This window comes from Camarhynchus parvulus, chromosome 5 (assembly GCF_901933205.1).
Source record: "Camarhynchus parvulus chromosome 5, STF_HiC, whole genome shotgun sequence".
Taxonomy (NCBI): Eukaryota; Metazoa; Chordata; class Aves; order Passeriformes; family Thraupidae; genus Camarhynchus; species Camarhynchus parvulus.
Window position 1 is genome coordinate 24,853,272 of NC_044575.1, and position 26,871 is coordinate 24,880,142.

Sequence of the window (26,871 nt, forward strand, 5' to 3'; positions counted from 1 at the left end):
TGGGGACAGGGCAGGGAATGGCAGTGTTTTCTGACTGCTAACACAAGCCAAGTTCCAGGGTGTGAAAGGGGCAGATGCACTACTACCAGCTCTTGGGAGTGTTGAACAGACATACATCATCCAGCAGACAGGGTTTAACAAAATAGTTGTCTTGTTTTTTCTGTGCTGCGGGTGACAGTGATAATGACAACAATATGCTTTTCTATTCAGGAAACTTGAGATTCTTCCTTTCTACCAGCCAAATAAACCAGTGTGCCAAAAGTGTATGTGAGAGTGAGCAGAAGGGCAGTGAGAAAGGAAGAAAGGCTGCCATATAAAATTCATAAAGTCCAAATGACTTTTTCGCTTTTGTCAGATTATGTTGCTTTTACTCTCTGCTTTGCTATTTTGCATGCACTTGAAGAGAAAGTCCGAGCCTGGGAGCTATGCAGTGATTTCTGCTATTGTTAGTACAAAAGTAGGAGCATTCACTCTGTCTGTGCATTAAAAGCTCACAGTGATATCAGATTTAAATTAACATTCATGCTGCTTTAAAGCTCAGATTTGGAAACAAGAAAAAGAAGAGATATAGGAGTGGTAAGAAGTTTTTTTCCAGTTTAATTTGAAACAAGTTAGTTGAACCAAGTTACCTGGGAAAAAGAGTTGAGCAAAAGGTGACAGTAGGCAACAGGCAAGTTGCTCTACTGGTTTTCATTGCCCAGATTTAAACAAGCCTCAGAAGCTGGCTGCTACCATTCAAAATGACAAGCACATTTAGTTTTCTTTAAAGGAATAATAATCAACTGTAGAAAGTGTAACATAGGGAAGGAAATGTTTTAAAATATGGAACCAAAATTTCATCTGGTGGAAAATTTCTGTACTGCCCAAATGATGTCACTTCATGATTCTTAGTTTGACAACTCCCATTTCAGTATTTTAAGCACCACTGGTGCTGTATCTAGTCTTACACATTCCTAAACTGACAATTAAATGAGTTCTTATCCATGTGGACATGTTAGTCGTATTGTTTATGGTAACAGTCATCTCGTTTCACTCTTGGCACAGGTAGCTGAGTCACCAGATGGCCAGGAGGTGTCCACTGAAGTCCCAGTGCCACCCTTCTCCTACACCGTGCAAGGCCTGAAGCATTCCACCAACTACAGTGTCCGTGTGCAGTGCAGCAATGAGATGGGCAGCTCCCCTTTCACTGACAGGGTTTATTTCCAGACCCTGGAGCTTGGTAAGAAACAGCAGACAAGAACAGGACAGCAGTTCTGAACCTGAAAAAGAGACAATTATAAATGTCATTAACTCCTTGCTGCTTCTGCAGTACGGGAAACATTCTGCTGTTAGATTCCTCATCCACTCTGAGGGTTTCCTAGAGCAAAACAATAATACACAGTCACATGTGGTTAGCAGCAATGATGTGTAATACAGGGCTTTACCCAGCCACGGGGCTTCTGCATGCTGGTCCCATTAGCTCTGTGAGATCCGTGGGATCTTGAGAGAAATGAGAGGTGCTGACCTGTCTTCTCCACTTGAAACCACACACAGGGTGCTGATGGTTTGCAGAAGTTGTTCTCTTCCCTCACACCCTCTATTTTCTGGATCATCTCAGGAAAGAAGGTGAAACTGCCATTTTCAGTGTGGATAGTGCCTTATTTTCCTGCACAAGTGATGGTGTTCTGTTCTCTGCTTTCAGCTCCAAACAGCACCCCTCAAAATATCCATGTTATTCAAAGAGATCCTGGTCTAATTTTGGAGTGGGAAGGTGTGGCTCCAGATGTGCTGAAAGAAAATGTCCTGGGATACAGACTGGAATGGATTCAGGATAATGTAACTCAGGTAACAGATTGAGAAGGTACTGAGCCATTGAACACAGAATTACAGAAGGTTTGTACTAAATTTTCTAGGCATTAAGGTCCCTCATCCATACCAGGGGATTAGATTACTGACATTGCTTTTGTGTAAATGGATGTATTCTGACATTAGGGCATGCCCCAGTATTTGACTTCAAGATATAGGACCACTTCCTCCTTCCTGGCATATTCAGAATTCCTTCACTTGAATGTTCATCTGCAGACAGATCAGTTCTCTGCCATTCCTTGCACAAGCGGGACAACATAGAGAGAATCCACTTTGTCTGTCTCTGCCTCCTTCTGGCCTGTCTGGCTCAGACAGTACAGGATGTGGGCTTTCTGTCTCCTGTGACTGGGCCTTGGCTTTCCAAATCCTAGCAGCAAAGGTGTATTTAACAAGTGAATGAGTTGTGCTGTAAATCACAGAAAGAAGGTTGTGGATTCTTTACCTTCATTTATACTTAGGGAGTTGAAAGGACCCTGACAGGGTAGAAGGCCTTTCATTTGTTCTTTGGCATTGACCTTTCCCAGATATGTATCAGCCTTTGAAGTTCACAGCATTTCTTATGGTTTCTGACTTCCTAATAGGTGTTTACCCAGTGCTTATTAATGAAGAGCAAGCCTGTAATAGTAGACAGCTAGAGGGAAAAAATAATTATTTCCTATTTTGTATGACCCATTTCACACTAGGTCAGCGTCATTGACTTTGAGTGATGGTATTTTGAGTTCTCATTGAATTTACTCTGTGTCAGTGATGGCAGCCAAATTTTCATGGGTTTGCTGTATGAAGAAGGTCCATAAAACTACTGAAAATATGTTGACCTTCCCATCGTAAGTGAAAATTTGGGCTGAAATTCAAAACCCATTCAGGATTTGGTCAGCAAGTTAAAACAGACAGATTCCTCCCTTGGATTAAAACCACCAGATGCTTTACAGTAAATCACAAGAAGGAGGTATATCTTTTAATAGTAGAAAAACCCCATATTTCTATAGCAACGTGCATGGGAGGACTTCAAAGGAAGAAATTATTAAACCTCCTATCTCTCTTATGCCTTGGGAAACTATTTGCAATTTTTGGGAAGAGAAACCCAAAACAAAAGCCCAAATCTCAGGCAAAACTGAGATAAGGGCCCAGAAGTCACAATTCCCAGCCCTTGTTATAGGTACTGTTTGGTACTGTTTTGGTTTAGAGGTGAAGTTTTACATTAGATGCCTTTTAAAACAGCTCATTGTTTATTGTCATTTGCACTCAGGGGGAGATGATTGTGCAGGACACAAAAGCCAATCTCACCATGTGGAATCCTCTCAAAGACCTGATTATCAGGGTGTGTGTGCTGAACTCTGCAGGGTGTGGGCCCTGGAGTGACCTCTTCCTGCTTGAAGCCCAGGAGGTCATGGGTAAGTGTTCACTATTTTCTCCCTTCACTTGGGGAAAAAAGTCAGAAATACTGGGACTGCTGTTTTTTCTGAGTCTTTTTCTTTCAGTGCTTATTGCTTACATGTGGGCTTATACAACAGCACACTTCATCAAGGAAACTAGAAATTCAATAATCTTCAAAGAGCTGGTATAAACAAAACAGCTTCTGGCCTCTACTGAATCTTCTTAGAACAGGGTTTTACTGTGCTTAGTGCAGAGCAGAAGGGCAGACACAAGAGAAAATATGCAAATGAAGGTTTACACAGATTTACACAAGTAAATGTGGCAGAAGACTCCTCTAGTACAGATTGTCTTCTTTGATTTAATTTTATGCCATTCCTGACTAGTTTTATTGAAGCCTGATTTAAACCATGGACACATGGGGGTTCATAATGGTTTTACTGAATGTATATATATTAAACCAGTTTAGCTGTCTCCATGGAAAAGTTGAGCTGCTGGTAGAAGAGGAAGATGGTGGTACAGATGCTGTACCATGCAATCTGGACCATGTGGAAGGGTTTGTTGAGAGCAAAGAACATGCACAGTGGAGTGCACTCCTAGTGCTGAAGGGCAGTTGGGCTCACCTGGGGTGATTTCCTGGCTGCTTGTGTTTCACAGTGGGTGGGAAATGGCAGGCAGGCTATGAAGCAAGACAGGAGGAGATGGGTAGAAGGGAGAAGGGAAAAGCTATGGTTATATGGGGAGATGGGTAGAAGGGGAAAGGGAAAAGCTCTTGTTTATGAAGGAAACTGTAACAGAACTAAGAGGGAAATGTTCCAAATAAAGGTACAGATTGGTGACAAGAAGTCAGTGAGATGTGACCATACAAAAATTCCACATTCTCCTGAGGTTTTGTTTCCAAGTGGCCATGGCAGGGCAAGATATCAGTCTCTTAATTTCTGATGCTGACCCATCTGCTGCTGCTATCTTCTCACTCCACATGTCTCTGAGGAATCACATGGACGTTGAGCTCTCCTGATCCCTCGACACTGAGGGATGGCAGGGGGACTCAATAGAGGAGTTCCCAGGCAAGCAGGAGGTGGGAATACAGTAGAACAACCAGTAGAGAACTGTATCCTTACTTGCAGTAGTGCATTTAGTGCTGGTTTTAGCATGCACATTACTCAGGTCCTTTGGCAGCCCAGTTCCTGTGACAAAGTCAGTGCTGATGGTCAAGTGTGAGCACACAGTCACCCTGGGATCAAAGCCCTCAAATTATTTAAAAGAGATTGAAGGGGTGTGAAGGTTCAGAGCTGAACCTACTGAGGTTGGTCACTAGCTCCATCAATTTTTCCCTCCTATTTTTTCATGGGGTATTTTCTGTGGCACCCAAATACAGACAAAAGTATCTGAAAGAACCAGGGTTCCCTTTGGAAAACGGCCATCACTGGTAAGGAGCCCCAGGGAATGTTTAGGGTTCGCATTTTACAGGGAGCTGGAATGGGGTAATCCTGAATGCACTATATGTTGTTGCTTGATTGTTTTTATTTACAAACCACTTCAAAAAAAGCAGCATCGGGAGTGGTGCTTGTTTTGGCCAAATGCTGTCTGGACGCACATGTATTTCTTCACAAGCATAATAGGCTGGAAGTAAAAGTTCACTGTGGAAACACTGACAGCAGCAGAGCTGCAGAAAGACTGCAGTTTTGTTTCAGGCCTGGTAGAAAACATAAGTCGCTTCCTTTCCTAAAATAGCAGCCTGGCACTGGTTGCTTTATGTGAGAAATGCCAGGGGTGGTTTCTGCCCAGCTCCCAGTGCGGCAATAAGGATGACTAAGCTCCTATAAACTTTAAGTCGAATTTGTCATCACAGCAAAGCTAGTGGGAGCTCCACCCTGCTTATGCAGAGATCTGGTGTGCTGTTAACAAAGATTGTTTTAATATTTTCAGAAACTTTCTCAGAAGAAACCTCATTTTTTCATTGCAGAGTGAGGAACAGAGTGGTGTAATAGCTTTTTCCTATCTGTAATCTTCACAATTGTAGGCAGGAGAAGACTCTTGGATTATGTTCTTTGCACACCTTTGAGATATAAACTTTCTGTGAAATAAAAGGGTTCATCATCCAAGGCCTCCTAAATACTGTTATAAACTCTTCTTATAATACTGTCTTCTCTCCACCTGGTGCAGTCTTTAAGGCATGTGCTGTCTGAAAAAGGGGTTGCAGGAGATGGGAGAGAGAGTTGAGAGAGGAGAGGCAACTTGTGGGCTGCAGCCTCCTCTGAAGCTCAGTGACATAATTGGGAAGCAAGGATGTGTGGGGCAGAGCAGGAGAAGCAGTGAATTTCAACATTCATTTCTATTTCTGACACATTTGTTATAAACTGTGAGATGGGCTTCTGATTCCCAGCAGTTTAGAAACAGGGAGAATAATTTAGTTTAGTTTTGTTTTCATCCATACTCCTTTTGGAGGGGCTCCTCAGAAGTTAACCTAAATCCCTGCTCTCTCACCAGACAGAGACTAGAAAAATAAGCCAAGAGAGATTTGTCTCACCACAGGGAGAAGGAAGCCTTATTGTTAACTATGAGAGAGGGCCTTTCTCATCAGTGTTGTTAGTTGTTTCTACCCTGATTGTTAGGCAGAATCAGACCAAATGAATGCGTTGGGAATTATGGAGAGGGTTGGAGTTACCTCTATTTTATTCGAGAAAGACAGCTTCTGTTTCTGATCTCTCCCTCCTCATAAACAGCCTTGAAGGCTGGGTTGAAAATTGCAGCAAGAGGGAGTATCATAAGCTCCAGAGCCTGTAAAGCCTTCTGGGTGGTAAAAGAAAATGTGAGTCACTGAAGGAGATAAGATGCTGAAAAATAGGTACTAAGGATCTGATAATTTGCTTCAAGTGGAGAAGTACTAGTCTGCTTCCTCCTTTGTCCACAATTCTGTGTCCTTAAGCTCTACCTATTTATTAACTAATACTACTTCTTTAAAAACCTGGATGATAAGGCTCCTCAATGTAGCTGTTAATCAAGCCTCAGGAGCCTCTTGCCTGCCAGGATTCTGCCAGCAAGGGTTGTCTGACTGTTTTTCATATGCATCTATGCAGAGATCTGTCCAAATTCCAGCCCATGAACCTAACATCTCTTTTAAGAACAGGTTTATTTAAACTGTCATGACTTATATCAGGATTACTTACATCATCAAAGATGATTCTTCTTTACCTTCAGGTAAAGGGCAGTCAGCTGCTGAGGGTGAGCAAGTGAGAATGAAGATGAAGGAGGTGCTCAGGGTACCTTTTCTTGTTAGCTCTTAAACAATTTGGAATGAGGGCTATCCTAGATTTTAATAAATCCATTCAAATTCACATTTAATTCTTAGTAATTGTATTTGGAGAAGAAATCTCTCAGGGAGTTGGATTAATTTATCATTTTTTGCCAGGCATACATAATATTGTTTTTATTCAGAACTGTATTGCTTATCTTCCTTGCTCGACAGCTTGCTCAGCTTGGCAGCATCTCCATTTCTTCTGTAGACCTTTTGTAGTCAAAAGTATACATATTCTGGGAGCAAATATTCTTTTCTTTGGGGAGAAGCTGCAACCAACCAGACAACATTGTAAAGTTACAGCTAATACCAAGTCCCTCAGGGTGCTTCTCTTTGTGAGAAGGGTTAGAGGAAAAATGTAAATATTTTAACCATATTGCCATGAGGCAATTGTCCTTCTCTGTTGTCTTTCAAAATGTTGCCTGGCTGACATTCAGGTCGTGCTGTGTTACCTGGTCAAGGTTCTGGTCTGTCCCAAACAGGACAGGATGATGCCCACACACAGAATGGTCACGCTAAGGAACCTTCTTGTCCTGAGGCTCCAGTTTGAAGCGCCCCACATCACGAGCTCATGAAATAATCTGGTGCAGCACTTGTTACATTCTCAAGGCTCAAAGCCAATAACTTCTGACAACTAGATGCTTCTGCTCTGCCTTTGCTGTGAGAAAGAGCTTGTTTTCCTGATGACTGGCTGAGTACCTGTTTATGCCAAATTCCAGTATACAAAGATCCACCAGGTCCAGCAGCATTGCTTTCCCATTCAAAATCTAAAGGAGAAATTGGTCTGTTTAACATTAGCAGTCTTCTGTTTCCTGACTGGTGTTTTCTCCATCATCTAGGTGGCCAGAGACAACCTCCTTATGGGACATCCTGGGTTCCTGTGGCACTGGGCATTCTCACAGCTCTGGTCACAGCTGTTGCCCTGGCTCTTATTCTCCTTCGAAAAAGAAGAAAGGAAACTCGGTTTGGGTAAGGGAGTTTCTCCTTGTGCTGGTTAGAGAGATCTCTGCTTTCTCTTCTATTGTGGTTTCTGACTCAATTATTTTTCAAAAAAGCATTATGGATGGAATACTTTTGGCAGTTTCTTTGAGCAACTGTATTGGTTGGTTTTTTGTTGGAATTTTTTGGGGGGTTTGTTATTATAGGGTTTTTTCCATAGTTTTGGAGTGCCTGCCTTTTCTTCAAAATGACAGCACCAAAAATACAGTAGAAAAAATGTTATGTTAATAGCAAATCCTTATTAGACAATACAAATATAAACTCTATGAAGGTAATTCTTAGCACTGCTGCTTAAAAGAAAAGATCCACAGATGAAATATCTGTATGGAGACCTATATGTAGGTCTTACGGTCTGAGCCCTTTATCCCATGCTGGTTTTCAGTCTATCAGCTGATGGTAACTTCTTGACGGCCCAGAACCCTCTGGATCCCCAGTAAAGTTTCCTTTCCATCACCTCTGACACTTGGCTGTGGTTTACTCCCTACTGCAAACAAGATTCTCACTCTTTCCAGTCTCCCAGACCTCCCTGTCACAGCAGCATCTCTGTTCCTATGACTCCTGCAACCAGCTCCAACCTGCAGCTTCTCCCAGGGACTTGGGAGGAGTGATTCCCCTGTTTTGGAAGGCTGTAGGTGCATCAGCAAAGCAGCGTAAACCCATTGTTCCTCCTCTCCAGATGCACCCTCTTTAACAAAACAGTCTGCAGAATTTATATGGCAAGGCGCAAGAAATCATCCATACTGTTCAACACACCCTTTTGGAAGTGAATGGCCCGTGTAATCATGGTCCTGTGTGTCTTTTCTTCCTTGCAGCCATGCCTTTGGCAGTGTGGTTGGCAGAGGGGATCCAGCAGTCCATTTCAGAGCTGCCAGGTCTTTCAACAGGGAGGGCCCAGAGCTCATTGAAGCAACATGTGAGTAAAATGACCTGAGTGATTCTGCCCGGGAAGCTGTGTTCATGCATTTACAATGCTCTCTCTGTTTTCACTGAAACTGATGTTTCTTGATCAAAAACATGGGATTAATTTACAATGAGGCTTAGACACTGTGAATTGCAGAGGTGAAAGGTCAGAATGGTTGTTTCCATACCAATTACATAGCCCTTGCTAATTACAGCTACAGTCATTATGTATATTAATGCAAGACATAAATTCACCACTCCCTTGCCCCACTTTCACAATACAAGGACTCCTTCAACTGGAATATAATCCAGTGGTGAGATAAATATGGCTGAATGATATTAGCAGGACTTTTAAAATTCAGTATGCTGAGCTGTGCTACAAGCATGAACCAACTAGTCAGTCTTGGAAAGCCAGGAATTAGTAACTTATCAAAGAGGAGACTGAGTTCCAGGAATGGTCAGATGATCCATTAAGGTGATCCATTTCTGTCTCCTGGTTCAGGAAGGACATGGCTCTCTGTGGCAGCACTGCTTAGCTGGGGTAGGATGATGCTCCAGTCATTAAAATGGTGCAGCTCCATCAGCTTAAATTAAGCTGTATGAACCAGTGTCTATCAGTGGCCCTTCGGATTGGATTTTGTCTTCTCAGCATTCTTTACATTATTTCTGTATTCCTGTTGTTCTTGGAGTGTTTAAGGGTGGTATTATCACACCCCCTCCCTTTAAGTACTGTAAGTACATTTTCTGATGGTTGAAAGTTACTGGCCACTTGTCTGAGGTGAGGCTAGAGGACATGGAAGGGAACTCTGCCCTTTTCAGGTTTTCCTGCTTACAGTGTGGGAATCAGATTGGAGATGGAGATTAGAACAGATGACTCTTGATGTTGTGACAGAATATTTAAATATCCCTTATTTGATGCTTCATTTGTTTTGTTGTTTGTTTTTTTTTTTTCCAGTGGAGAGTGTAGGGATCAGTGATGAGTTGAAGACAAAACTAAAAGATGTCTTAATCCAAGAACAGCAGTTCACCTTGGGAAGAATGTTGGGCAAGGGTAAGAACCAAAACTGAACAAGGCTTTACATTGAAAATCCCGCTTGTGTTATTTTAACTGTTGAGTAGGAAGAAGCAATTACAAGCAGCCTGTTTTCTCTCCAGCTTGTAGATGGAAATTTAAATGGAACTATCCCTTCTGCTGGGATAAAGCATTTCAGCGGTTTAGCATAACTAAGAGGATATTGGCTAAGCCATTCCTGTAATATGGCTCTACACAATCATGAACTGCAGCCTATGCTCAGCTTTCCAAAGCAGTGTTAATTCACTGGTGTATGAATTTCTTGCAGAGATTTAAACAAAGGAATATTCAATTAAAGTTCACCTTTTCCTTTTCCTTTATAAGACTGGTTTTATTGCAGGGTTTTTTGACCCTTTCCCACAGGGAGCATTCTTCCACTCCATCCCTCCTAGAACAAATGTGTTTCTTTCAGAGCAGGAAGATGACCTTCCTGCAGAAGTGGTCTCAGAGGGCTTAACAATGCTAAGTAATCAAACAGCTGTTTCATCAGTTTGTGAGTGTTAGCTCTTGTCCAGTTTCTGGGATCCTACTTCAACCCTCTTGAGCTGCTCCCATGACAGGTAAACTGAAATTGGCTGCAGAGGGGCCCCAGGGCATGGCCTTGGTGTGGGGATGCCAGCTGGCAGGACCTGGTCTGTGTTGTCAGCCCCACTGCCACAAGCCCAGGTCACATGTTATAAGATGACATAACTGCATTATCTTGGGCTCTGCTGACTCTACAGCTCCATAGTATGGGAGCAGCACAAAATACCTTTGTTCCTTCCCATTTTCCTGATTTGTGGTCAGATCCAGTGGTCATGGTTTTGGTGAAGTAAGCACGAGCCATAGAGTAGTGAAGGACACTGGTGAAAAGCCAGTGGGAAGATAATGCTTCTGGGGTTGGTGTCCTGAGTGCCATATTTTGCTTCCTTCTTTTCAGTATCAGAGTTCCTCATAGTAATGCACTGTGGGTGGGATAAGCAGTTACAAAATTAGGGAGAGCAAATCTAGAGCCAGATCTAATGCAAAGAGGCTGTTAGGCTGTGGTATAAAGTCTCTTTAGGCTAAATATTTGAAAGAGGTTTTGGCCTGTTGCATTTGCTCTTAACTCGCTTAGAGAACACACCTGGGCAAAATACTGCCTTCTGTGAATCAACATATCACACACAAGTAGATACTCTGTTTTCTCTGGTCAGCTGTGATTCATAGAAGTAATTCTCTGAGTTTTGGGAGATAAGGCTGACTGTGTCTTAAATGGTTGAGCCCTAGCACTATCACTCAGCTCTGATGGCTGTCAATACTAAGAGCTTCCTCAGCCAACCCATCCACTTGCTACTCCAGCAAAGAGCCTCCTCTCTGAACAGAACCTCACTCAGACTCATCCCTCATGCTATGGCCTCCCCAGAAATGTCTGCCCAGCCTAAACTCTGTCTGCATCATCTGTCTGGTCAGGAATTGCTTTTTTCCCTTCTCATTTTCCTTTGCCTTCTGGACTGCCAGCACAGTGAGCTCTGTCCACTGGTAGTGATATCTCTTCTAGACACACATGTGGTGAAAGCTGCTGTCTGGAACTGCAGAATGAAAAACAGAGCATTTCTTATGGATACTCAGCTTCTTTGCCAGTGACCCCTGAAGGGAACCTGCTGTGAATCATACTTTCTTCACAAGAAGCTGTTCCCTCACTGCCTACTCCAATAATTTTGCAGGAGAGTTTGGGTCAGTTCGAGAGGCACTACTGAAGTTAGATGATGGCTCTTTCCAGAAAGTGGCAGTGAAGATGCTGAAAGGTATGTGGAAGCATGTCTACCTGTATTACTCAAGAAAAGAGAGCTTGGAAAGATTAAATGTTGTCTGTGCTATTCTCAGCAAATATCCCCTGGTGCTCTTTATTTCTCTCTGAGCTTCCCACTCAGCCACTCTGCCCACGTTGTCTCCCATCCCTTTCATGTCAGTCTTTTTGTAGTGGAAGCTCTTCAGGAAAGGACCTATACCACCTCGTTACTTCTACAGCACATAGCATGTAATGAATGCAACCAAAACCACTCCATCATGTAGCACAGACAGTTCAGACAGGCGTGCTTTGCCCTGATAATTCAGCAGTGAAAGAGCAGTATTCCTGCAAGCACATAGCCTGGAATAAACAGAAGAGTGTCTGGGCTGAATGCAGTGACAAGCTAACTTGTCTCAGTCAGCACATTTGACTGAGCAGTCCAGCTCCCTTCTGATTTGCCATTTGGTGAGTGTACATAACAAGGGCAACTAACAGGCAGAAGTCTGTAACAAGAAAAGCAATTAAGAGATAGGTATAAATCAAAGGAAATGTGCATATATCTGTGTTTATATATGTTAACCTACGTTATTTGATCTCTTTTGCCTGTAAGGCAAAAATTAACTGTGACTGACCAAAAGCAGTCAAACTCACTCATCTCTGGAGCCCAGTTTGCTGTCACAGAATAACAGCTTGTACTAAATACACTTAGTACCATTCTAGTGTAACTTGTATAGTTTTATCCAGTTTCAACAATAATTCTAATCAGCTTGCAAGCTTTTGTGTAGTCAGAATGTCTCCCTTCAGGCATCTAATAGGGAACAATCTGTCAGCCTCCAGAGGCACCTTCCTTTCTTCATTGACTGTAAAAAGGGAATCTCCTTTTGTCTTCTGAATTATATTGAAATTACTTGCCTAAAGTAGATAATGTGAATACTCCCCTACAGGTCTGAGTCTGATCTTGCAGCAGGACTGGAGGACTCTTGCTAAATTCAGCAGCAGCAGTGTTGGGAGTAGTTGACTGGGATACTTCTTGATTATATTGATATATTTCCATAAATCTGGAATCATAGCAATGAGAAGTCATCTACTTCAGAATTTTGCTGATGTACATCACTGCTGAATTTGGTCCAAGATGTCCAGTAGTGTGGTTATTTAAGAAATCTTAGCTCTAGTGCCTTACAAGACTCAATCATGCTAAGAGACATAAAGGCATTTATCTTTCATGGCTTCCTTGTCAGAGATTAATTGGGTCCTGTTGTGCCAGTCACAGGCTCTGCCATCTCCTCAGTTTCAACATTTTCTTTCATTTGCATGACATCTCCACTCCCTGACATTTGTAGTTTAGGTTCTTTTACCTAATTAATTCTTACATCTTTAACCCTCACACAGTTTGCACAGCTTCCAAGGAAAGTTCTTACTCACAAAAGAGCTGCTAACCAGTGGTTCTTTACCAAGAACCAATTTACCAGATGTCCCTGATATGTGCTTACTGCTGCCCATCCCAGGAGAGAGTGTCAGGCTCTGCTCTGTTGTGAAATGGCTTATCTAGCTAGAGGTCTGAGATGTGCTGTGCCACAAAGCACAAACTTTTGACAATCATTATTTGTAAAGCCCCTTGGAGCCACCTACAAAGAAAACTCACAGTCCCTTTTTCCAGCGGACATCTTCACCTCAACTGACATTGAGGAGTTCCTGCGAGAGGCTGCCTGCATGAAGGAGTTTGACCACCCTCACGTCACCAAACTGATCGGTAAGGAAGCACTGCTGCTCATGCCACAGAGCTCCTCCTGCTCCTGCATTATCCCACACAGCCCCACTCTCCCCAGCAGTGCTGCTGCAGCCTCCTCTTTGCTCCCTGGAGTCCTGTGCAGGTCAGCACTGCTCCTTCCTGGGCCCCAGGGGGCTGGAGTGTGTGTAATGCTCCCCACACCTGCCCTCACACACCAGGAACAGCCATCTCCTATTTAAGCTGGTTCTTTGGCTCTTGCAAATGCATCAGGGAGACTTTGGCTGGCTGAGGCATGTCTGAACTGCTGTGAAATGTGAACAGGTGGGCAGGTAGGCTATAAGTAGGAGGAAGATTGTGTCTTTCCAAAATACTGAGTAAGAAGCAAGACATTCATGGGTAGACACTTTGGAATGCAGGTATTTTCTATAATGTGGAGATTGCTCTGCAGAGCTTGGGGTTGGGGTTGTCTGATCTGGAGTGATCCTTGAAGCATTTATAGTTGGTCCTGCAAGAAGAGCTGAGAGGCACTAGGCTCTTAGTACAGCCCCTGAAGCAAACAGGGTTAGAGGCATTTTACCACCTGGCATAAAGTCACAGAAGCTTGGAGCATGGAATCTACCCGCCAAAACTGCACATTTTCCTCCAGATCTGTAAAAGGAAGGCACAGCAGCCTGTAAGATTCCCCCTGGGAATAATCTGTTTGCTAACACCCCTTTGCTGTGTGTGTCCTCACCAGGAGTCAGCCTACGAAGCCGTCCCAAGGGCCGTCTCCCAATTCCCATGGTGATCCTGCCCTTCATGAAGCATGGAGACCTCCATGCTTTTCTGCTGATGTCAAGGATTGGGGAAAACCCATTTGTAAGTCTGTCTTACTGTAGAATTCCTTCTGGGAGGTCAGGGATTTTCAGAGAATGTATTTGGAGCAGCTCAGGATTGGTGTCCCAAAGGCACTGGCAGGTGATTGGATTTTAATACCAGAGGAAGTTGTGAGATGTGATTAAAGTATTTAATTCCATGCATGCTGGGAGCCAGCTCCTCCATCCCGTTCCATCCCATCCCATCTCATCCCATCCCCTCCCTGTATTCCCCATCCCTGCTCTGTAAAGTGGCAGCAAACCTTGCAGTTTTGTCATATGTGCTTGAAAGCCTCTGGGAATAGAACCTAAACTGTTATTTCTTACAGAACTTGCCTGTTCAGACACTCCTCAAGTTCATGATTGACATTGCCAGTGGGATGGAGTACTTAAGCTCAAAAAATTTCATACACAGGGACCTTGCAGCTCGGAACTGCATGTAAGTGACTCATGAGTTTTTAGAGAAAAGAAAGACCAGAGTGGGTGAGGGAGGAATGAAAAACCTTTTGCATGACAGAAGTGTAAAGGGTCCTGTCTAAGAATGCTGATCCTTGCATTAAGTGACAACAGACATAGGGGAGCCATAGTCATTGTAGTGGGGTGTGTGGTGGTGCTGCTGGGAACAGGGAGCAACTCCTAAAGTCCCACTGATCTTTCAAACAGGCCCTTTTTATAATGAACTTTTCTATCATTGGTTTGCAGATAGAGTTTCATGGAGTTGATTACAATATGTGTTTGTAATTAGCCACTCCAGTGGTTGTGTGTCAGCGTAGGCTATTTGTTCCACAATATAAAGCAACCAGCAGGAGGGAATGGGTTTGGCTGTGTTAGGAGAACTTTCATTGTATGATGAAGTCTGTATTTCTGGTATCTATTTTGAGGACTTGATTATCACAATATAAGAACTGTAGTTTCCTTGAAAGCTTGTGAAGAATGCCTCTAAAAATATTCGCATGAAGAACACACCGTATGATCCCACTTCACTGTTCTTGACACCAAACTACCTTGACTGCTTTGAAGGAAAGAAAAGTTCTTTTTTTATCCTTTCCACTCTGCTTCTTCCCTGAGAATGGAGTAAGGAACAGCTCATTGTGACAGCAGAACTCTGCCTCTGAACAAAACCACAACAACCAATAAAATCCACAGTGAGACACAGATTTCCAAAGGCATTTCAATGTCCAGATGTACAAAGAGCCTGATAGTTATGATGAAAAATGATGGGTTAGCCTGCTTTGGCATTTATGAGAAACCCAGACTGATTTTCTATTTTTGTAGACATCCTCCAGAGGAAGCTGAATGCCTGTTTCAGCACATCTTCTGGGAGAAGCAGTGAGTTCCTTATAAGGCCCAGGAGCATGAAGTTTGTGGCCTTTACTTGGACTGTCTGCCAACATGTATAGGTTTAAGTGGCTGACAGAGCAATTCAGACCATTAACCAGGCCTGAAGAGATGTTGCAGATCCAGCAGTTCAAGCAGCTTTAACGGGCAGTCTAGGCAATCACCCTATGATTTTTTTTATTTCCATATGGGGTGCAGGCCTTGGTGATAGCAGTGAACATTGCAGATGTCCTCTGATAATCTTGGAAACAGAAGGTATCTGAGTTTGCTTTGGGTAAGAGTCTAGAGCATCTGAGCCTAGCCACTTTCTTACTTCCTTAGTCATGATTAGTTCCCTGTTAGTCTGAAGGAACTAGTTTGAGACCACTAAGCTATTTCACATTGGTCACCAAGTAGATGAAATAATTCTCCCTTTGTGTAATACTTGGTGAGCTATATACCTTTTTTTTTTTGCCTGAGGTAGCCAATAAATGCTTTCCTTTCCTCATCTGTGAAAACTTTCCCATAGGTTGGATGAGAACATGAATGTGAGTGTTGCAGACTTTGGACTTTCTAAGAAAATCTACAGTGGAGACTACTACCGCCAGGGCTGCGCCTCCAAGCTGCCAGTGAAGTGGCTGGCTCTGGAAAGCCTGGCAGATAATCTGTACACAACGCACAGCGATGTGGTGAGGTTTGCTCCGGTGCACAGGGGACCACTTGTATTCCTGCTGGAGTGGAGGAGTCCCATTGAGGGTGGGAAAAGGCACTGGTGATAGGAAAGAGAGTTTACCTTGTGTTTGACGGATGATGTCAGAACTTAAGGCTAAAAATATATGAGTGTTTAATGGCAGAAGACATCAACCCTTTTCTTCTTGTTGTCCTTTTGTCCTTTATTTTTCAGTGTTTATCCCCATCCTCTTCTTCATCTTTCCCCTTCTCCTCTTCCTTTTCCTCTTTATGCAGTTTTCTCTCTCTTATTCTCTCTTATTTTCCTTTCTCTTCTGCCTGACACTTTGAAGGTGACATTTGAAATGCATGTGACCCACACACTTAGGTACAAGTGCAGCAAAGGTGCTCTGTGCTGCAGAAGGCATTGGTGGAATTCTGTAGATCTGAATGCGCCAGTGCTTACACTCCCCATATCTTTGGCCCTGGGGAGCAAGGCTAAACCCATTCATCTGAAATTGTTACTTATTTTCCTTCTGGGATTTTTTTTTCTGATACCATCTTCTCTCTTCCTTGCTGCCTTTTGATCTATTTTTCACACTAGTTTTGTCCTTCAGTCCTGTGCTCTTGCTTTTCCAGTTATCCCTGCCACGATGTCCTTGAAGAGATAACCAAGAGTGCCTTGTAATGTGGCTGCTGTGTTGCCCAGCCATTGCTGCATCCACTGTACACAGGGTTTAGTGATTGGTGATCACTAGTTCAGCCAGTTTACAATAAACATTGGACTGGGGCTTGCTTATAAAAATAATAATTTTTTGCACGTCACAAACCTTGCAGTTTAGTTGAAAAGTACAAGTACGGCTGTGCGGTGTAGAGCAGAAATGAATATGAGCCATAAGGGGTTTTTCTTGCCCTGCTTATTGGCTAAACTCTGCTTTCACTTGTATCTGTACATTACTAGAAACCCAGAATCTGGTGAAATGAATTAAGAAACTGATTTGTGAGCCCCAAACCAAAATATTCTTCTATCTGGGAATCAAAAAATTGATACCACATATCTTAAAGCACCTAAGTAGGAAAGGTCTGCAGGTGGAAGACAGGAGTAGCTCCAAATCTTCCCCTGCTCCCCTGCAGGATGGGGCTGGACAGGGCCTTCAGCTGTCTCCTAAGATGATGTGCCAGCACCAGAAGCATCTGGTGGGTCATTTCTGTTTTGTAGCTAGAATTTGGATAGTCCTTGTATCACTGCTGCTCAGATGACTTTACCCAGCACAGCCTGAGCATACTGAAAGCAAGCGCAGCGAGCAGGGAACGGTCTGTTCACTTGTTCTGTGTGCTGTTCTATTTCAGTGGGCGTTTGGGGTGACCATGTGGGAGATTGTGACCCGAGGGCAAACCCCTTATGCTGGCATTGAGAATGCAGAAATCTACAACTACCTCATCAGTGGCAACAGGCTGAAGCAGCCCCCGGAGTGCCTGGAAGATGTGTGAGTACTTCCTCACCCCGCTGACATGATTTTTTGAGAAATTTGGCTCGCTGGAAGGAAACAGAGGCAGCTGGCTGGGATGCTGATCTGAATCTCTCCACTTTCCAGTACACAGAGCCATTCACTAGAAAGTCCCTGGGTTAGCTACTAGATATTCTTTGCTGGCAGAGCTCCCAGGAACCTGTGGTAACTACACAAGCAGCTGACTTGGCTCAATGGTTTCAACAGGGTCAACATTAGCAGTTCTTGGCTTTGTGGAAACTGTAATTGTGTTTCCAGAATCACTGAACCCTGCCTTCTCAGGCCAGCATCTGAGCAAAGGGATGAGTTCCATGGCACATCCTGAAAGCTGAATAGAGAGGCAGTCTATCAAGACTACAAGGCAACTGGATTGCAGAGGCAGTGGTCTGCATGTGTCTTTCAAATCTTGGCCCAGTTTTTAAATTTTAATCTACTACTCTCAGAAAAAGCAGGCTGAAAGAGAAGAGAGCAGGTGGGACAAACTACGGTTGTGTAGATCAGTGTCCCACCTTAAATTACATCTAGGAACAAATCCAGGACAATCTTGAAGATTCTGGTTGCAGACATTTTCAGACTTACAGGAAGGACCTAGATAGTCCACAGGGCATCAGGCAGCCACATGCTGCAGCCTGTGCTCCTGCCTTAATCCTGCTGCCAAGAGATCACTCTTGGCCAGCAGGTCACAGGAAATGTTTGCTCAGGAACCCTTCTTCCACGGGTGGTGGTTGGGGATTCCTGGTCTCCTCACATGGGGCTGGGATTCCCCATGGAGTGTCACCATAACTTATCCCAAAGTAAAACTTGCCTTGCCTGGACAAGATGAAATCGTTTCACTGAGGGCCCAAGCAAGGCTCTGTGTGTTGTGCCCAAAGCAAGATATAACTCTAAGCACTGATTTAGTGGTCTAAGACCTCTTTCGTCCCTCTTCCCTCATGCTCTGATAGTGGATTATTTAATGTAGTTGCTTTCACCTTTTCCTTTTTTCTTACATAGGGAATAATCTGTACTCATGTTACTAAAGGTGAACACTTTTATCTTCTCAGCAGTTCATTTTCTACTGAATATAAACATAAACAGTTATATCACTGCTTAAATTAATTACACATCTGCACCTTGGCTGCTCTGAGGAGCTTTGGTTCCAAGTTGTGGAGCTTATGGCTGTAAGATGTTAGAGATGCAGAAAGTAGAGAAGATACTCACAAACCTACTAGATAGGCACTGGAGAAAAATCCATCAAAAACTATTGAAAAGGTACAACCATTGTTTTGTGAGGTGCTTGAGCTACAGGTTATTGAGACCTGAGAGAATATACCAGAAAAATTTCACTACATGCTCACCCTCAGCTTACGTGCTTTCCCCAGGTTTTGCTACTGGACTTTGTCAGGCACAGGGTACTGGGGCAAAGGGACCTTTGAGCTGATTCAGTACAGCCAGTGTTTTTCTACCTTTCCTTCAAATGGATTATTCAATGGATAGCAAAGGTAAAAGCAAGTATTTAATTTGGTTGCACAGAATTGGAAGTTTCTGTTTTATCTGCAGCATTTATTATCATTTCTACTGTTTGTGAGGGATGTAAATCAGGATTAAGACAACTGAACCATAGAAGCTTTCTGTAAAAGTAGTGTGAGATAAGAAACAGTCTTGTAAGTCTGATCACAAGGAATACAAAAAGTAAAATAAAACCCATCATGAAATGCTTTATTTCCCAGTAAAGGCCACATCAGATTTTTTTTCCATTTACAAGTTCAACTGAGGTTCATTTGTATACAGTGTTTTTCAGTGCCAGCACTGTGCTTTGTTCCCGTTCCCTGCAAAACTGGCAACAATAACAGCATAGGAATGCAGCTGCCAGTCTTGTGGGTGATGCACAAAGAGGAGCAGGACAATGGCTCTGGCCGTGCTCCAGTGCAGCACTCCGGCCGCGGCCTGGCCAGTGGAAGCGCAGCCAGCGCAGACACCGAGCTGTGAGCATAGGGCACTGAGCTCCTCTCCCCTTGCCCAAGCATCGGCCAGCAGAGCCAGGGACTGTCTCCTCATGCTGGCCCTGGGGCACCAGAGCTGAGGTAGCTGGTGTTTGACTGTAGGAGGAAGGCTGCAGGATGGGACCTGGTAATGGCCCTGTCTTCTGCACTGGGGTGGCACCTTTGTAGTTGAAAGGCCATTTCAGCATCCCTCTTCCAGCACTGAAGCTGTTGTCCATTCTTTAACAGCCCTCTAAACAAGCCCAGTGTGCCTTTTTCCAGTCCTGTTGACAACCTGTCAGGCAGCAACAGCAGCACACTTCCATTACTCTGGGAGCTGAGTTAACATGGCATGAAAGAAAGGATACTCTGGAAATAACATGCACCTCCCACAGTTTGATCTTTGTTTTCTTCCTGTGATTTGAACTAGAATTTGGAGGGACGGCTTCAGCTGTGGCAGAGGTTGTGAGGGTGCTTTTTGTGAATAAATTCAAAAGCTATTACTAGGTGATGTCACAGTCAAAGTCCTATTCTAGCTCCCTAGAGACAGCAGAATGAGGGCTTTACCAGGAAATTCAGCATGCTTTGACAGGGCTTTTGGGTTTTTCATACCGTCTAAATAACACTTTTGACCAAAGGGAGAATACCCCTGAAAATGGGAAGAAACAAGAAATTAGACCCATAATGGCCATCCATGCTGTATCACCTGTGCAAGGCCAAAGCTGACAGTTTTTCAGGGAAGTGTCTGTGTTTTTTAGGCTTTGCTGCCCAGAGCCCCTGTTCAGAGGTGCAGGGCACGGCTGCTCCACTTCTCAGTGCTCTTGTCTCCCTGTATTTTGCAGCTATGATCTCATGTGCAGATGTTGGCATCCTGAGCCCAAGCTACGGCCCAGCTTTGGAGTACTCCGCTCCCAGCTGGAAATGATTCGCGGGAGGATGTCCACACTCTCTTCCAGTCAGGATCCTCTCTATGTCAACATTGGGAAGGACAAAGAGGCGTCTGCCAGTGAGCCTGCCCTGCATGCCTCCTTTGGAAACATGGATGCTGAGGAGACTGTTGCTGGGGCAGCTGCTGCTGTCACAAGTGACTATCGCTATATCATGAGCCCCTTGTGCCTTGGAGATGATGCTGAGGGTGAAAGGCATCCAGATGGACAAGAAGGAGAGGACAAAAGCCTTCTGTATGAGCTAGAGCCAGAAGGAGAGAAGAGTTGCTAGTCTGTACATAGCAGTGACACTCTGCTTCCCTGGGACTGGATGTGCAGCACGGTGCTGTCTCCTGGGGCCCTGATGCCGGATCTGGAATAGCTTTGAACAGCACTGGCCAGGGCTCTTGGGCAGCTTCTGTAGCTTTCACCACCTGTGTGGGCTGCAGTGGCAAATAGCTTGGAAGAACTGCAACCCCAACAACCCCTTGGATCTGGGGAGGGAGGCAGTAGAGTTACAGGTTGACCGCATCCTGCTGAAAGGAGTTCAGAGCTAAGGCGGCAGTCAGAGTCTGTGCTCTGCTTCTTCTCACTGAGTGCTGGAGCAGAGCCGAATACATCTTCTGTTCAGTCAGTGCTTGCTCTTGTGTAGATGTTGTCCTCAATCCTGGCTGCGTGACTTGGGACTGGTACCCCTGAAAACTCTAGTGGGTATTTATATTGTCATTCAGGACAAGAGGGCAAAATTCCCCTCGCGTTCACTCAGCAGTACTGCCTAGACTTGTCGCCTACCTCAGTGGTTCTCAAACTGATCAGTGGATCTGCTCCTACCCAGCACTGAATTTGAACATCTGGCTCATTTCATGCAGTGACATTTGCCGCTTCCTCAGTCCAGGGCTCTTTTAAGTTTCAGACATTTTGGTGAGCAAAGAGATTAGAAAAAAAATGAAAATCCAGCATTCCTCCTCTCCCCGTGTACCTTTTTTTTATGTCTTTCTTTTTCTTCTGTTTGATGCCAGTTCAGGCCTGACTAGACTTGCAGCTGACATTAAAATGCAAAGGGAGGGAGAGCAGCTGGCTTGTGTGAGGGCAGAATCCAACTTCAAAGGAATGGAAAGGAAGCAGTGTAGAGAGGACTTTACAGCAGAATGGGGAAACAGTGTTAATTAATGCTAAGTGCTGCCCTCCAGGAGAGGAAGAAGACTGAGATACAGAATGATGACTTGCTCGGCTTCAGCAGGAGTGGAATTCAGCATTTGCTTAAAAGTTGGATTATTTCAATCATTCTCTTTATTAGTCCTATGTCTTCTTCAAATAATGAAGAACTGTAGCTGTTACAGGGACATGTGAAATCAGTTTCAGGAAGATGTGTGTTGAGGGGAGGGATCAACTGGAAGATTTCTTTCTGAAGAGAGAGGCCTCGTGATGAAAAAGCTTGAGAACCACTGGCCTTCCTATTTAGGAGGCTTTCTGGCATGCTGTAAAAGTCACATAAAACGTGGAGTAGTATCACTGCAGCCTTCCAGACAGGGCAAAATTAATGGGTTTGCTCTTTGGGTTTTGTTTTGTTTTCCAATCAGCATGTCTGACTCACTGTAACTGCAAGTGCTTGTGTGGTTTTTAATAATTTAATATTTTACTGTAAATCAGCGTTTGTTTTGTGCAGTGGTTCCCAGCCAGGAAGTGCAGTTACATCTTACTCTACTTATCCTAAATATTTGCTAGATCTTAATTTCTTTTATTTTCGCTGGGCTGAAAACTTGGCAGTATTTCTTAGGATTCCACATTGCACTTCCTCAAACTAATACCACAAATGTCAGCATTTACTGAGTTGTTAAGGTGGGACCAAAAAGTCAAATGAGATTGCAGACTTGGTATCAGAACACTCCACCCTTCAATACCCAGTATTTGCTTATTGTAAGGTCGGAGTCTAAATATAAAATTCAGGTCAAGCTTCAGCCCTTATGAGAACTCTTCGTAGGGAAGGGGAATTTCAGCCTGGGACTTGAGCATGGGTCCTTTCTGTTAAGTTTCTGACTGAACAGAGGTGTCTCCAGAAATTCAGTATGGTTTCTCAGTCACAGATACGAATTCTACCATCTTACACCCCAAGCAGTACAGGGTTTTCTCTTCACTTAGCTGGAATGCTGTAAATGCAGGTGAGAAGATAACACCTAACAAGGGTAACAAAAATCTGTGCAGTGCACTTTTGCAGTGAGGGCAGAAGGCTGTGTTCCCTGCAGATGCCTAGGAAGTGCAGATGTACATATAGACTCTAACTCTGGGAAGCATGTCTTTAGTTTTTATGCATTTTTTAATAATAAAACCTGTACTGTGTTTGAGTCCCAGCCTCTTAACTGTGGCAGAATGTGTGATGATGCTCGCTAACTGTGTGGGGTCACAGTCAGCCCCAGCTGAAAGTCATCTTTCTTCCTTCCCCAAGCATGACTTCCTGGGGGAGAGAACACATTTGGCCTGCCCAGGTTACAGTTACCCTACATTGCTCCAGCCTTGAGATTCCGAAGGCCAAAATCTGATGGGCAGGAGCCAGTGGTTCCACACAGAGAGGCTCTGCAGCCGCCACTTTGCAGGAACCTGGGGAAGAGCCCTTTCTGGGACGTGGTGCTTCCCACCCAGGAATGCAAGACCTGTGTGTGAGTTCCTCCCTGAAAATTGTCGCGTGCGCCCATCCAGCTACTGGCAGTGCTCTCAGTGGAAGAGAGGTTTGGAGGAGGTGGGTAGAATTCAGCTCCTGACTCAAATGTTCCAAGCACAACATAAAAGAGCCTCTGGATTTCCAACTTGCAGAGAAGAAAAGGCGTACCTCACTCTTTTATTCTTCACAAGCAAACAGCACACTGCACGCCCTCTGCCTGCAGCTCACACAGAGAGGAAGAGTGATGGGAAATGGCACAAGCACTCACCCCCCATCTGCAATGCAGGAAAAATTACTTCCAAAGCATGAAGCAGCTGATTTAGTTAATATTTTAAGTTTCCAGTGCCCAGTTATGTCCCTTAGATCTGTTTCAAATGATGATTTAATCCTTTTGCATAAAAGTCTGGAGAGACCAGGTACAAATGAGGCTGTATTGTGGGTGGGAGAGGCAACACCAGAAGAACTAGTGAAAAAAGAGGGAGGGAAGGAGATTTTAAAATGGGGACAGATGGGATGAGCTGTCAAGAGGGAGTCAGAAAGCAGAAATGTGAAATTTTATATATGACATACCAGAACAGAGATGGCATTGCCTCAGCTGGGACCAAGCAGGTGTCTGAGGTGGGGGCTGGCTGTGTGTTTTGGTAAAGGATGAGGTGCTCTCTCTGGTCCAGCCCAGGTGCCCTGCAGTATTTTGCTCTCAAATCACAAAGAGGCTGTACAGAGCTGGCCTGGCCCTGCATCTGCTTGGAGATAGCACTGTGATCCTGACCCCAGGGAAGCTCCAGCCTAACATCTCTGATTTAGGCACCAGCCTGGCACACTGTTTTCCTAATTAAAAAAAATGTTTCTCCCACAGCCACCCTTTTTTTCCACCACCCCAGTCCAACAGTGCAGTCCCTCCCATCTTCCCAAGCAGCTGCCCTTGCCCAGTGTACTGGGGATGTCCAACATGTCCACGTTTATGCTGAAGCCACTTCTGCATATGGCTAAGCCTGACCACACTCCTTCATCCACATCTCCCTGAGACAGGGAGAGACAGGGTCTCCTTCTCTTTAACAGAGGCTCAGGCCACACAGGACAGTTACCAGCCAAGTTGTGAGGCAGCATGGCTCCACAGCACCTAGCAAGAGCACAGCAGAAGCTCACAGCACTGCCTGTGTTGCATAGGAGTAGTTAGTGCAGGAGGAGACATGCCCCTGTCACTTCAGTGCCAGGGCTGCCTGATGAGCCTCAGCTGGGCCGTGCTGGCAGCTCAGCCTGCAGATCCAGGGATGCTGCAGCCTGATCCACTACCTGCAGTATGGGCAATGGTGTTCTCAGGGCTGGCAGCTCAGAAGATGCTTGCAGCGAGTGCATGGATATACCTTGGAGCTACTGCACAGCTACACTGGAACCAGCCACCTTCCTTCTTGACCTGTTTGGAGGGAAGTGTTGAAGTCTTGACTCTGTAAAAACACTCCCTAGAAGTGAAATGCAATTAATTTTGAGTAAAAATCTGAGTCTCGCTGACCAGTGAAAGGTACAATATTTGCACACAGATGTTTTCCTGATTACATTCTATACATTGTTGGTAGTATTCATCCTCCCCTGATGCTCAGCAATCACCGACTTTTGCAAATTCTCTTATTTTTTACCAGGGATTTCTGTGAGGAACCCTGATAGACAGTCCTAATTTTATACTGATTTGTTGCTTCACACCTGCTGCACTCCCTTAAAATAGCAAGTTGTTCTACAAACACTGGATTCCTGTGGATTTGAATCCAATGGCTGATTACAACCTCTGGGTGAAGCTTGCCCCTAGTTAAGGTTCTTACAGGACCTTTTCCCTTGGTGGGGTCTCTGGCATCTAATACTCATTGAATTTCCATCTGCAGTGAAGGAACTGATGTGGAAGTAATAGGGTCTGCCACATGCAGACTTTTTTCAGAAAACTTACAGGAACTTAATTGTCCTTAAGACCTCAATCTTGCCATCGCATTTGGCTGAAATAAAGCAGTGGATTCAAAAGCTATTAGGGCCAACACGTGCACCTGGTGATCAGAGAGCCTTGTTACCATGGGAAACAGAGCTAGAAATCAATTACTTGGTCCAAGAACAGAAAAGACTGATGGACATGGGTTTTGATTGCGTCTTCTGTCATATAAAGGGAATTCAGTGTCAGTATGAATCAGACCTCAGTCACTGCACTGAGGTCTAGCAACAACAAAGATGATTGACTCCTCACTTCCTAATTACTCCATGGATCCTCCGGCTTGAGGCATGCCAAGCCAAGTCACTCTCAACTGCAGTTAGGTGAAACAGAACATCTTTCGGTTATATTTGACAGTAGGACTGAAATTAGGAAACAGGTATTTCAGCAGCACAGAAAGTATCTAAACAGCTTTTGTTTCCTCCAGTTTCTTTTCACTGGCTTGAAATAGAGCTGAAAGAAATGTGAGATCCCGGGAGATAGACGGCACTTGTTGACTTAAGCTTTGCTCAGTTCAGTATAAATTTTGTAGAACAGGACTAGTTTCCAGAAGAGTCTATAGGAACTGGCTCTTGCCAGCATGTGGTGTAAGGAAGAACAAATTCGTGACAAGGAAAGAGGGCTTGAATGCATAAATGATCCAGCTGGAGTACAGGAGATTGCAGCACATACTGATAACCATGCAGTGCCAGTAAAGGTGACAGGAAGGGGGAGCTGACAGAAATGACGGGTCACTGGAGAGCAGCAGGCTGCACACTGCAACATGGCAGTTACTGCAGCAAATTCAGAAGGTCTCTGCTCTCTTAGTTAATATATAAGACAATGATCCTGGCTGGTACCCTGTCATTACCTGAGCTATGTGGGAGACTGCTGCTGCCTCTCTGCTTCTGCCAATGAATACCTCTGCGACAGCGACTTTTGCTTATGTGACACTGTGCTAGCCAGAGCAGAGAGCCCTTTGGTCACTTGCTGCTGCCTCTCACTGCTCCTTCTTATTAAATTACCTTTAAAGAAGCTAAAAGGCCCCAAGGTTCACATTGCTAGATGATGTAAAGCAGCATGCCTCCCAAACGTCAGGCAAGGTTCAGAGCTAATTAATACATTTCTTAGTATTATTTATCTACAGAATCCCTCTTCTTACACAAAGATACACAAAGAGAAAGAGGAGCAGAAATACTGTGCAGGCATGTGGCAGGGCATATGAGGATGGACTGAGCTTTAATAGCCTTTTGGCGACCATGAACCTTGTACCTGAGCTGCAGGGTGTAAGGGCAAAGGAAGATGCAGACTTGGGACTTATTCAGGGGATCCAAACTACATTCCAGAAAGAAGCAGACACTTAGCTGTTGCCAAAAGCCCTGCAAAGTAAAAAAACCTGTGTCAAATCTGAACTTCGAGCCTTAGCATTTCATCAGACAGCTGGGGCAGTTTAATACACTCCCCAATATTTGTTTGCTCCCTCTCTGCTGTAATTGGGAACCCCATCAGCCAGGGCCAGCAGTGAAGGGTAGTGAAGATACACCTGATGATGCACAGAAAAGGATGAAGCACAGACACATGTTTCTACCAGCACTGCTGAGGGGGTGGAAATCTCTGGCAGAGCAAACAGCCGGTGACTTCTCACACTCCCTCCCCCCATCTGATTCACTCCAGCTTGTCTGCCAACACTCCCAATTATGCCAATACACTTCCATTGAAACTGATATGCTGGACTGTACTTGAGGCAATGATCAGGCTCACTATGTGAAATCTTTCCCATATTTTCCACCTATTGATGAAGTCTCCCTGGGTAATCGCTGAAATTGACCAGGGCTGCTGCCCTACCGGCCAGTGGGTTTTCTGCAGACATCATCAAGCGAAGATCCAAATGAGAGGAGCTGAACCTATTAATTTATGGCAGAAATTAGCACGGCTCAGTATTTCTCTGTTTCCTTTCCTAATATACTCCACAAAATATTGCCAGTCTGCTGAGCTCTATCAAGCTGTAGGGTAAGGAGCTGCAGTGCTGGAACTAAAGACACAGTTGGCCTACAGAGACTTTTTGGGG

The 26,871-nt window shown here is 44.3% G+C and overlaps 1 protein-coding gene across 2 annotated transcripts in view; it reads left to right on the top strand.

The window, feature by feature from the left end:
• TYRO3 (TYRO3 protein tyrosine kinase) overlaps positions 1 to 22,541 on the top strand; it is a 41,528-nt gene extending 18,987 nt beyond the window's left edge. Inside the window, exons 5-17 of one of the 2 annotated variants that reach the window (XM_030949626.1) lie at positions 1,045 to 1,219; positions 1,682 to 1,824; positions 3,092 to 3,236; positions 7,354 to 7,483; positions 8,326 to 8,426; positions 9,369 to 9,464; positions 11,171 to 11,251; positions 12,893 to 12,985; positions 13,701 to 13,822; positions 14,148 to 14,257; positions 15,665 to 15,824; positions 17,155 to 17,291; positions 20,116 to 22,534. In XM_030949626.1, coding sequence (XP_030805486.1) covers positions 1,045 to 1,219; positions 1,682 to 1,824; positions 3,092 to 3,236; positions 7,354 to 7,483; positions 8,326 to 8,426; positions 9,369 to 9,464; positions 11,171 to 11,251; positions 12,893 to 12,985; positions 13,701 to 13,822; positions 14,148 to 14,257; positions 15,665 to 15,824; positions 17,155 to 17,291; positions 20,116 to 20,491 — 1,869 coding nt within the window. In that variant the 3' untranslated portion in view covers positions 20,492 to 22,534. Of the gene's footprint in view, positions 1 to 1,044; positions 1,220 to 1,681; positions 1,825 to 3,091; positions 3,237 to 7,353; positions 7,484 to 8,325; positions 8,427 to 9,368; positions 9,465 to 11,170; positions 11,252 to 12,892; positions 12,986 to 13,700; positions 13,823 to 14,147; positions 14,258 to 15,664; positions 15,825 to 17,154; positions 17,292 to 20,115 lie in introns of both variants that reach the window. The other variant, XM_030949624.1, reaches the window with a different exon arrangement.
• Positions 22,542 to 26,871: the final 4,330 nt, after the last annotated feature.